Here is a 12935-nt window from a genome sequence, read left to right as displayed (position 1 = left end):
ACCGGCCTTCCCTTCTAATCGTAACAGAGAACGAAGACAGAAATACAGAGAAGGCAGTAATCAAAGATAGCACCAAAGTTTAAAAATACTATCCCAAGGTGAAGCTGCAAATTGCTCTGGCAAATCTAATGTTGTGCTCATAAAATAACAGAACAGATTAAAAAACTAAAAGGGAGAAAATGACTTTATGAGCGCCTAGGCAATAATTGCATTCTTAGCAACAAGCAACCTTCGCCTTGTGAAGAGTGAATGACCTTAGGCACATATGGTCAGCTTTCTGATCAAGCTACAGAATTAGCAGATGAAGGGTAATGTGGAAGATGCAATATATCTAGAGACTTTACTGAGCGTTTGATGTGGTGCCACAGCAAATCTCACTAAAAAAAAATTAATTTACCTCGGCTTGGATAGAAGCAATCGTCACAGACTGAAAATTGGCCCAAGGGCCACAGACAAAAGCTGGTGATAAATGGCTCTCTGTCACATGGGGGAGAAGCGTTTGTGTTGGGGTACTGCAGGGTATTAGTCCCCGTTTTATCTAAAGCGAGTAAACAGTCCATTAATTCAATGAGCAGGAAGACACTAAATTAGGTGGTAATGCAAATATCAAGTGAAAGCAGAGGAAATAATAGTAGGGGACACAGAGAGGTTAGGGATATGGATAGAATAGTAAGATGAGATTCTACCCACTGAAAATAAACTAACATAATGGCAAAAAATAATCCAGAGCAAATTCAGCACCAGAAAATGTTAAGAAGTGAAGGAAAGAGGAACTTGCAATGTAATTCAGGAGCTCAAAAATAAATTGGGCGGGGCCACTTGAAAAGGGGCAACATACTGTGGGTCACCAGGACCAGAGCTTCTATGCACAGAAGGAGCTGCCGTATCAGATCCCTGGTTTGTCCCAGGTGAGCGTGACCTGCTGAGCGTGGCGTGGTGCACAGAGGTGAGACACCTCTGCTACGAAGTGAATGGAAGGGGAAATCAGGATAACAGCAGGCTTTTTTCCAGCAAAGATACGATATCAACACAGGCTAAATCTGAACACTAAATCTGGCCTCGAATCTTGGCAACTCACACCTAATAGACTGACCACAAGAAACGTGGGCACAGGAACAGGATGGAAACCATTTCCCTCCAAGGTGGGAGTCAGGGCATCTCTGAACTCATCCTCTAGTCCACGGTTCCCTGGAATAAGCAAGTTTGCTTTAAGGATTGACAAGTCACATCTTCAAGAGTGTCAAAACACACTTTCAAGATGCCTGCCTCGGTTTCTCTCTCTGTGCTTCCACGGGCACAGAAGGCCAGAAAATTGCTCCGTGTCAAAGTCAGCTAGTCAATACACCTTGGGCCGAAGGTATTTCTCTCATAACTCACAAGACATCTAATGCACACCATAACATCCACTAAATGACATATGCAGCACCAATATTTAAAGACATAAATACCAAGAAAGAAACTCTTGAGTGAAGTTTAAGGAAGCAGAAATCATGGTAGACTTGAGAGCTTTACTGAGCCAAAGATTCCCTGCAGATGCCCACAGCCTTTGGGGGACAGCAGAGTTCTGTCTTCTTAGGTAACTAGGAGCAAAAGGGGATAAAGCAGAGAGACAAGTTATGGGGGGGGTGGACAGCACCACCCTATATATTCAAAGATTGACACCAAATGCCTGACTGCCTCAAATCTTCAAGGAAAGTTCATCTCTATCATGTATGTCCTCTCCACACACCTCATGCATCAGGTGTTTATCAGGAAAGGCAGAGCGCTTCCAGGATTTGGAAGGAGTTCAGAGAGTGCAGGGATCTTCACTCCACTAAATTTTGTCCTCCCTTGGTTTTTGTGACTTTCTTCTTCACCCACTGCAAGCACAGCCCTCCCTAAGCATCTCTTTTGGGAGGCTCTTGCTTGTTCTTAACATAAGACTGTCTTAACATTGTATGCCTCTGCCCCAGATGCTATCAGTTTAAAGTTAATATAAACTTCCGATTTCTTCCCCTAAATTCCATGTTTTTTGCTAATGCTTTGATCCTGTGCAGAGAGCTGCCAGACCATTTGCATTTACAGCAGATGGCCAAGCCTCATTACCAAATGCAAAAGAGTTTTTTGGCCAGAGAACCAGAACAAGGTGCTTGAGACTCCAAAGAATTAAGATTGACTCCCACCTACACCACAGGCTCTTTATGGTACCTGGGTCGAGTCATTTACACTCCACATCTGCCCCAGGTCAACGTGAGTGATTCCCTGCACTCCAGTGGGGAATCTCACGGTACAACTGGGCTCTCTTTCTCCTATACTTTGCCTTGTCTTGTACGAATGTAAGCGCTTTGGGTTTGCGCTGTGTCCAGGCAATGAACTTCTAATTTCAGCTTCTTTGCAGCAGAAGGAGCTAAGAACATGCTGCATGGCATGACGGAAGATATACTGAATTTCCATAGGGCAGCACATAATTCCTGACCCACTCTTTCATCAAAATATCAAATAGTTTCCTCAGTGGAGCAAATACCTCAAACACTTCACAACAGCTACTCCCACAAGTCCCGAGTCAAGACCTCTTTTCTCCAAAGGCTCCTCAAGTGCCAGCGGCACCTTGGCACTGCTTCGCTGCTATGAGGGTGCCATCGTGAGGGCAACTCCATTAGAAACTGCTGCTGCAGAGACACGGCCCTAGGTGATGGGACGTTTCAAGGAACTGATCTATCTGCCAGAGTGTTTGTACAACCATGGGGTGAGGATGGAGAGAGGAACAGCAGCAATTCACCAATTTCAAACAGCAGCTCCCAATTTAACCTGTGAGTGCAGGGGAAAAAAAATAGGGGTGAAGCTTTGTAACCAAATAAAGAGAGCTGTGAGCTCAATAACAGGCATTATCCTATGGCAAAGATTTTGTTATTGTTGAGTACTGATTCCTTTATCTCTTGGAGACAATCACCCTTCAGCCAGAGGAGTCTAACTTTAAAACCCCGTAACTCAATTTTACATAGTGTTAAAGTTTGGGGGAATATTTGTCAGTGCTGGAGCTGATACAATCAGTCTGGAGGACCCTAGAACAAAGAGCAGCGGGTGAAGAGCATGTCACCGCGGCACACATTTGTTTCCTTGATGAACAAGGAGCTATTAGTTGGCGAGAAAGCATTATCAGGGTGAAGGATGATGCCGACTGTTTCGGCTGCTCTTCCTGCGACGCTGGATTAGGACACTAAGCCCCAGTGTTTGTCTAATGCCCCAGCGGCTCTGCCCCCACCGCGCACAGGTATGTGTCTGCACCTCACAGCCACCCTTCAGCACGGACCAAAAAAATCAATTTGGACACCCCGTCTCTTTCAACAGCCACATCTCTCACAGGGTTAAACAATAACAGTTTAACTTGTTTTAAGAAGTAGTTCATCACCTTAAGCCTTAAACAAAGCTACTCTAAATGCACCTGTGCGCACAGGCGCACACACCGCCTTCGTGCAAAGTGACAATGACGGAACGTCCGGAGGAACCTCTCTGCTTGAGTAAACCCACCGGCAGGTACAACAGCTCCAGGGAGAAGTTTGCGGAATAAAGTTCTACTTTATTTCTTATGTTTAAAGGGGAAATGAAAGAAGTGGAAAGAAGGAAAAGCCTTTTCCTTCCTCTAGTTGTCCTTTAAAGTATTTCACTTTGGAATTTATTGCACCAGTCTTTAAATTAAGTTCTTCAGCACAGTGGCTTTATTTTTGCACATAGTGATTTTCAGCACTACATAACCTGAGCAATAATTTAACATATTCCCTGCGGCCCACATGGAACCAAACATTTGAGCACATGCTTGAGTCACAGCGAAGTCCGTCGCAGCATAGCACGCGTTAACGTGCACACTGAGCAGGGGCTGCTACTGCTGTCCATACGGTCTCTTTCAGATGGGGATTCAGTACCTGAGACCTTGTGTTTTGAGACGGATCCTGCAAAATACAGGTACAAACATCACTACTGCCATGAATATTTACACGCAGGTGAGCTGGCAATAGCCTAAATGCCTTTCCAGAAGCTACTTTTCTTCTGAACATCTCACTTTCTCCCAGGGAGAAGGGCCCTGAGGGCCTGCACACCCACATGTATGAGGAACATGGGGAGAAGCACGTATTTTGTTTCATCTTTTTGTCCCCAACTTGCCATACAGATGTGTCCCGCAGACAAACAGAGAGCAGCTTACTCTGTTTGCAAACGGGTCATCAGTGCAGATATGCTAATTGTCACTCCTGCTCAGGAAGAGCCTCCTCCTCTTCCTCGGCTAACAAAGTCATCCAGCTCAAGGTTGTAATAATAAAAAACCACATCCCCAAATCTTGGCCAACCTCAATAAATTTCAAGCGCATAGCCTAGAGCGTCCCTTACCCTTGTTCCCGCTGAAGTACACACACAGAGTTCACCACATCTTTGATCCTGCTATTAATACATCTGGTGACAGGAGGTAAACTTTAGATTTGCCGTAACCTCTCCAGAAGTTACGCCAAGAGTCCCGTCCCTGCAGGTGCCAAGCACGTCCGACCCTTGGCACTTTTACTGGAGCGAAACACCGAGTCGCAGCCCTGAATCAAGCCTCGCTGCCCGCACAGGGCCCTGCCCGTCCCAGGGGCTCGGTTCCACCCGCCACGAGGGACCAACCAAAACGGCACCTCCCGCGACACTGCTGACCGCTGCACCTCTCCCATCCCGCCCTCGAAGCCTCCCTCGCGTGAAGGGAAGCCCGGGTCACTAACGAGACACTCTACTGCCTGCTAATTTAGGAAACTAGGATCGCTTTCCTTCAAAAAGGGCAAATAGGAGCAGCGCTGAAGTTCCACCCCGACACTTTACTAACTTGCATTTCCTGCATATTGATCCCTCTGCTGGGGAGAACACAGAGACACAAAGCGCTTACGCCGTCATTTACATACTCATGAATAAAAAGGCTTTTAGGAGGCGGGGGCATGCGTTATCCCAGCCCCCACGCAGCAGCGACTTGCGCATTGATAATTCACGTGTGTCTGACACGGGGAACATGCGATTCGCCACGAGAAAAAGCTCCGGCCCGGTCCCGGCAGCTGCCACGTCGCCCCGACCCGCTCCTGACGCGGCACCCTCCCGAAGGCACCCGCGCACCCGCTGCGTCCTCGAGGTACCACAAATAGCTGTATTCACCTGATCCTGCACTTACCAAACAATACGAAACCCCTTAATGACGCTTTCCCCCGTCAGCTAAAAGAGAGCTGAGAAATAGGGATTTTTCCTGCAGAAAAGCTGCATTAATAAGTTACTGGCATTTGACTGACTTCTACACAATATGAATTATAACATTTGTCCAAGGTCCCACAGACCCAAACTGCAGAGGTTTCACCACGTTTCACAACATTTTGTTTCTCTTAAGGGCCCCAGCTCCTGCGATCGAGGAATTACTTGAGAAGCTTAAAAAACAAACATCCTCGCGGCTGGGCAGAAATCCCCTTCCAAGCCGCAAGCCAAGGCGATACCCGCGGCAGAGGACGAATCCCAGACCCGTTATTTTGCATAGAGGCAAACCAGTGCTTTCGAAGCCGGCGTTTGAATCCTGAGGCCGACAGGCCTCAATTGCAAATCACCACCATGAAATTGCATCTCATTTGGATGTGGGATAGGCAGGACCAAAACATTTTGGGGCCTGGTTTGCATCAGGATTACTACTCCACACACACCCCCCACCCACCCCCCAAAAAAAGAAACCCTACCGAAATGTTGATGTGCTATGTTTCAACCATTTTATAGGGAAAGAAAAACTGTTTCTAGGGGGTGCAGGGGAACTTACAGGGGATTAGACAAGGCAGAAGGCGTTTCATCGCCCAGACCTCTACGGCCACCCTTAGCACAACATCCCCTCTGACAAACTTCACGTCTCATTTCCAAGAAAAATGGCTCAGAGTCCAAAATCTACACCCACAAAACGGCGGGTCCAGGCGTTTGCCCTCGGGAACAGCGTCCGCAGCAGTACGTCTGGCTGATGGAAGCGGTGGCCACAAGTCAGACAGCATTTCTGCAGCAATTACTTGCACTACGATTTGCTGCAGCTGTAAAATCCCAAATGAGAACAAGAAGCCAGCTTGGGTCGGGGTTTTTTTGTTTGTTTGTCTTAAATGAAAGCTGAAAATCTGGTGGCTTTACTCTGGCTGCTGCTTGTTCTCTACAAAGGTCTGAGCTCTCCTATATAATTTATGCATCTATTTCTGGCAGCTTGCAAGCAACTCACCCTCCTCCTCTCCACCCCGAACAAATAATCCTTAACATAAAGGTGAACCAAGTTGCTCCGTATAAAATATAGCCAAACCTTTTGACCAGACAGAGTACCATTCCAGGAACTTATTTGCACAATGCCAGAGACATTATCACACCGCGCTCGAAAGTGCTAATGTCATGGTGCATTTCCATTCAGAAAATGATAAATCAAGGAACATGAGCTCTGTAGCTTTAAGGGAACCCAATTTCTTTACAAAATGTCACAGAGCGTAAGTACATATTTTTCAGAAAACGCATTGTTTTCTTATACATAGATTTGCGCCTATTCTCCTCCCCCTAGCAAAAAATCACATTGAACTGGTTAAACCTGCTCCCAGTCATGGCAAGGAATCAGGCCTCCTGTCACAGAAATAACCTATCTGTATTTTAACCTCTTGCTCCCTGCGCTCGTTTGGACAATGCCCGAAATCAGAAAGGAAAAAGGCCAGGAGGAACATTCTGCAGCAATTGCACTTGTCACAAATCCATTCCCAGAACGTTTCCTGCGCTGTTTCATACGGCTTGGAAGTACATCAACAGCAAGTTTATAATAACCTGGTCAAAAGCAGCAAAGGACATTTCTGGACATCAGGGAGGCAGAGATAATTGCTTCTAATGGTACTTGAAAAGAAAAATATAAAGCTTTCAGCTCTAACGTAAGAGGCATTTACGCTCATCCGTGGACATTCAGGGTTTCATCCATACAGACTATCGAACTTGCAGATACTCAGCATTTCTGCAATACTCAGGTTCTTAGTCTGCATTTTGTTTCATGTGCTTTTTTCTTTTTTTAATTTAAACCTCAAATTCAGCAGCATTTGGGCAAGCTGCCGCCTTCGAGAGCCGCCGCAGCGGCTGGGCCGCACTAAAGCAGCCCTGCAAACAGCCGGCCAGGCCGACGGGCCCCTCCAGCGTCTTGGCACTGCCGTTTGTGCTGGCACTTGGGGAGAAAACCGCTATTCCCACTTTGGGTTTGGAGAGGCAGAGGCCTCCCATTACTCAGTCAACACGAGGGCTTCCTGCAGCCACACCAAAGCTTAAAGCTCGCTGCCCGAATCCTGCACTGCGCTGTCGGAGGAGGAGCGGGCTGAAGCCGGCCCTGGCAGAACTAGGACGGTAAGCGGGGAAATCTGCAGAGACACCTGCAGAACGGCTTAGATGTCACGTAAAATTAAAAAAAATAAAAAATGAAACGCGTGGGATGAACACGCATGGGGAAGCCCGCGCAGGGGCCGCGCACAGCTCCGCGGGGCGGCGGCAGCGCGGCCGCCGGGCGCCACACGAGGGCGCTGCAGAACTCCGCTCGCCGCCGCCGCGCCGCGCTCGCGCCGCCCCCCCCGCGCCCCCCCCCGCAGCCCCAGCGGCCCCCCCCCCCCGCCCGCAGCCCCAGCGGCCCCCCCCCGCCCGCAGCCCCAGCGGCCTCCCCCCCCCCCCGCAGCCCCAGCGCGGCCCCCCCCCCCCCGCAGCCCCAGCGCGCCCCCCCCCCCCCCGCAGCCCCAGCGCGCCCCCCCCCCCGCCCGCCTGGGCCGGGGCAGCGCTTTGCTGAGCCAGGCAGGTGCCCAGCCGGAGAGCCCAGCCCGCAGAAGGGTCTTCGGTGAAGCGCAGAGTCAGGAACCGATTACTGCAAGTTCAGAAGAGGATACGAACGTGGGCAGCATGGGGGGGGACACGACCACGCACACAAAAACGGAAGGTGCAGTGATACGTGCAAGGACTGCCTAAAAGCAGGGAAGCGCGTATTGCTCAGGACAGTACGCGCTCCAAAGAGGGGGAATCGGTGCTCAACGCACCATCAAAACATAAACCACTACACCTAAAAAGAGAGGGGACCATTTGGTCAGGCACAGAGGCTGCGTGGAGGCCCGCGATGAACAAGGCAAGAAGCTGCAAAAAAGTGTAGCGAATCCCCCCTGGATTTCCAGGCTAACTGCCTAGAATCTCTTTTCTGAGGATAATTCATACAAAACTTCTGTATTTTACCTTTTCCCTACTCAGTTATATGTAACAGAAGGCCAAATGCAAGGAAACGCGGCCTCTCCAGGATGCAGATGGGTTAAAAAACACCATCCCTTTACAGTTTCTAAAGCTACTGCCCCCCCTTCAGTATCGCGTTTCATTTTATCTGCCCACCCACCCCCAGAGCCACTGGGGCGCAGTGAAGTACCATCTCATTTACCGGCCTCCACCTTTGAAGATAAAATCCATTTTTAGCAGATTTAAAAAAAAACAAGGGGAATTTTTTGCTATAGGGTTTGTTTTTCCTCTTAAGACACTCAGAACTTACATATTTAAAAAAATACACACATGCAAACCCACAAAACTAAACAAGCTGTAAGTATGTTTGCCCAAACTGCTCTGCTGACATGATGGAAAAATCTTGGAAGTGAGAGGCGAGATTTCTTACCCCAAAGAACATGCCTAACAGAATCCGTAAAGCTCATTTCTGTCACTCTGAGTTATGCTGCCCTTCAAGTGCTAATGTACACCTGTATTACATAAAAGAAAACATACTGGTGTTTATTCTGCTGCAACACCGGCGGTGCAGGTGACAGCCAGGCACGGCGACAGGCCCCAGCGGCCGTCACCTCCCCGGCACCGCGTGGTCTCGCTGCGACACGAGTGAATCACTGATCCTGGCTCATGCCTTGGCTTCCCACCGGAGATTAGATGCTTTGCAACGACAGAAGCTCTGCTAAGGCCCCACAGGAAAACCAAAACTGCCTCCCAGCAGAAGAGCTCAGTGTTAAGAGGCACAAATCCTGCCCCGCAGGAAGCTACGGTACCTGCCTTGCGCTTCAGTAAAATTCAATCAATGGACACTGGAAAATTAAGTGATCTGCCAGTTTAAAAGACAAAACATTTTTAGAAGTCTTCAAGTGGTCTGAGCAGAATACATTACATGGGAAGTGTCTCATCAGAAGTACTTATCATTATAATAGTACTTAGCACTTTTACAGTGCTTCACAGCCTCTCAGCACAGTACAAACATTAGCTTCTTAATCACTCATTAGGGACGATCCTATAGAACAGGGCTATGGCTCATTGAGTAAAGTCATCCCCAACTCTCTCAGTCCCTCTTGCTCCCTCCACCAGGGACAAGCTTAAAGGTTCTCTCAAATTCCCACGGAAGTTCAGATCAAGCAAGCAAAAGACAGTACAAAATGAAAATGAACAGTCGTGGTGTTCCCCTGCTTCTCCTTTGCGTACAGCAAGGCGAGGCAGAAGCATCATCGCAGCCAGAGAAATCTGCTTCCATTAAAGTCTTGAATTAATAAACTTGGGAAATTCAGGAGGCATGAGATAACAGCCGTTACCAGTTTGCTTTGGGCTTACGCCTAAGGACACAACCTCACTGTTGCAAAACAAGGCTAAGATTGAAAAAAGCCACAGGAATGATGAGTACGTGCCTAAAACTGGCCAATTTATTCTTGTGGCCAGTTGGATGGATTACCCCCATGCACAAGCCACCTGTGCTGCCTGAAAAGCAGCAGCTCTCCGTCACTTGTCTGCATTACAGCAGCACCCCGAGGGCCCATCGTGGCTTGGGCACTGTGCTAACGCACAGTAACAGAGTGCCTGTTACCGGGAACTTGCTGGCTAAGGACAAGCAACTCCACGCGGAAGCGAAAGAGGCACGAGAAGGGCAAAGGTGCGCCCGCTCCAGGAAGCCAAGGCAAACTGAAGAGATAAAAATCAGTGCGTGCAAGCTTAAAGCTTTCTAATCTTCCCCCAAGAATGTTCTAATTCAGGAACCGAGGCTGTCTGATGCACACTTCAGCTGCGTCCACTTCCCAAAAGTAACATTTGAAACTCTCATTTGACTGACTTCATACTCTAAGACCATGGTGTCTCCTTCTTTCAGGTTCCCCACTAGCAAGTCTCACCGAGAGCCCACTGAGGAAGACATCGCCTGGACTGGCTTGCCCGAGTCGCACCAGGGCTCTACACCAAAACATGGAGGGATTAAGCGTCCTGGCTCCTAGTTTCACACAACATCACTCGGTCCTGCTAGAGCCCAGCTCTCGAGAGGACATCACAGTCTCTGCCGGGGAGCTGGGGTCAGGCACAGAAGTCTAGCAAGTCTGCCACTCTCAGAAGAGATAAATCGATAGCTTCGGCTTTCTGGAAAATGATGCTTCTTGGTGAGACATGGCAATGTAACAGTTAAGGAGAGCAGCAACTTCTTAGAGACTATGCTTAAGGTGATATTCACGACCCCATTCCCTTACAATTAGCAGGAATGAAGAGAAGACACCAGATAGCTGCAGGAGTGAGGGCTGGCAACGTCTCATAAGTCCTAGCTTGCATGACTCTTAGCGATGTATGGAAAGCATGATTTGAGAACATGACATAGCTGGTACCGCTCAGGTCCAGGAAAAGGTAGAGGATATGACCAGCCTTCATATGAAGTTTGCTGTCATCTAAAATAAGGGGCTTTCCAAAAAACAAGCAAACAAAACCAAGCAAATAGAAAAAAACAACTTCCTCAACTAAACAAAAAACCTGATAGCAAGTCATCACAAAAATTCAAACCCCACAGAAAATCACAACCATGATCCATACCCATTCCAGTGGCAGACAAAGATTCACTCCAACGGTGCCTCTACAGACCAAGGCAGGGCAAAGAAAAGGTTCCACCAAAATCCTGTGTTCAACCTCTTCATCCCACCCTCAACATTATCAATTGAGACTACCAGTCTGAATTTAATCAGCCAAAATTGCTCAACTTTCATCCAAAATGAACACACACAGAGTTAACCCTATGATATGCTATTATTCAGTATTCTTACCAGTTACACTTTCCAAGAACAACTCATTTTAATGTAACTGGTCTCAATGCCAGCTTTTTTCCCTCCTTTTTGTAATATACAGTTTTTCTGTGTTATCAGTCTCCTTGCCTTTCTTCCATTTGGGCATCCTTCCATCGAGCCTGGCATTTCATCTGTGTCTGAAAACTTCCAGTGGTGCCAAGTGTTTGCATACCTTGCAAGTGTTATGTCAAACTCTGCCCCTTAGGGCTGCCAAAAAACACCACTCAAAGTTAGCAAAGCAAATACCTCCTTAGACAAGCTTAATAAACACACCAGGAGAAACCCTAGACTTCATAAAGACATCGCTTGCCTGACGAGGCCAAGCTTGAGGTCTTCAGCACCCTTTCATGTCCCATTTAGTCCAACATCCATTATCCCTGTCACACATTCTCCATCCGCACTCTGCATAAGTGCATCATATCTGAACACACAGATTCCTTAAAACAACCAGTCCCAAACTCCACACCTCTTTGCTTGCTGCAATAACTTGCTAACTAGCAGACCAACCTGGTCTCTAATCAGTCTCAATGAAGCTATTTTATAGCATGAATCAGTACATATGGCAGATATGCCTAGTACTCTGCACTGTGAGAGGAAGCTAACCTTGGTGCCCATCAGCTCTTACGGCCTCATCCCAAATAAATCTTCATTTCTCTGCGTTCTTGACTGATGACTACCAATTCACTCACAAGAGTGGGAGTATACATAAAAGAGTACATTGAGCAGAGAGAAGTGGACAAGAAGGACTGAAACAGAAAACAAAATAGGAAGGACAAGGAAGGGGGGAAAAAGTAAGAAAGCGTGGGGGGGAAAAGAACAAGGGAAGTGAAAGAGGAGGAAGAAACAAGATCTGTGGGAAGGGAGAGATTGAGTCTGAGACCAAAGCAGTCAAGCCTTCACAAGGGACCAAGAGACCCCTGAGAAGATCAGAAGAATCTCAGCTCTGTAGGCTTCAATTTTGATAGCATATCACATATCCATCACAGCCAAACCACCGCTCACAAGCAGAAGTGAGCATCATAGCAACTTTTTGCCCAGAAAAACCCAGGCTGACATCTGATGCTCTGGAACATGCCCTTGGCCTCCGCCTGACAGCTCACGCACAGCTCACATCCAGCGCTGGGGTGGGAGCAGTTCTGTGCTCTCCGGAAGAGGAAGTCCAAAATTCCCAAGCACTAGAAGGTCCCAAACTGAGGCAACATAAGGAGCTCTAATTTTCAAAGGGTTTGGAAAGACAGCATTTGAAAGGACATAGCCCCTTTCAAGTGTGAGGCTGAGCACTCCACAAGAAACACACCCAGAATCGCACAGTAACTTTGGAAAACGTTAGCCATTAGGTCAAATTCTACTCTTTCTCAGCACTGTCATCAATCCAACATACAACAACCAACTCCAACTCCAGTTTGCACTGAGAGGATCAAGAAATACATTTAATTTCAGCAGTTAAGTTAAATTCAGGATCACCATGACATTTTTATAGTGGTTGATAAAACAGATACCAGTCAACAAAAAGCAAAGGACACCTCCAACGTTATGAGATGGATGAAAGACAACAAGAAAATAGTACTGAATTCCACTTACCCTTCCATCCACGTCACTCAAGGACTTCAGAAAACAGTGACTTACCATCGTCCTGGAAGTCTGATGGAAGTGAAACGTCAGAGGTCATGGAAGGGGCCAAACTCCAGCTCTGATTTTCATCTGAACTGTCCCGTCCAAAGCAAGCATCATGCAGATCCTCTCCTAGAAAGGAACGGAGAGCCTAGTTTTAGTGGAGAGTACACATTCCCAAACCCAAATCTTACTGCCTACACTGAAACATATTTCCAGCTGGTTCCAACCTTCCCCTGAGGTATTCTGCAAAATCCCAAACCC

At 47.6% G+C, this 12935-nt stretch overlaps 1 protein-coding gene across 1 annotated transcript in view; it reads right to left on the bottom strand.

Annotated features, from left to right (window-relative positions):
- The window catches only part of SKAP1 (src kinase associated phosphoprotein 1), a 153278-nt gene that overhangs the window by 107906 nt on the left and 32437 nt on the right, over positions 1–12935 (bottom strand). Inside the window, exon 4 of the mRNA XM_064524639.1 lies at positions 12687–12803. Within this exon, the coding sequence (XP_064380709.1) occupies positions 12687–12803 (117 nt within the window). The remainder of the gene's footprint in view (positions 1–12686; positions 12804–12935) is intronic.

Source organism: Dromaius novaehollandiae, chromosome 22 (genome assembly GCF_036370855.1).
Source record: "Dromaius novaehollandiae isolate bDroNov1 chromosome 22, bDroNov1.hap1, whole genome shotgun sequence".
Lineage (NCBI taxonomy): Eukaryota > Metazoa > Chordata > Aves > Casuariiformes > Dromaiidae > Dromaius > Dromaius novaehollandiae.
The sequence above is the reverse complement of the archived record's forward strand: the minus strand, read 5'-3'. Positions and strand labels throughout refer to the sequence as shown.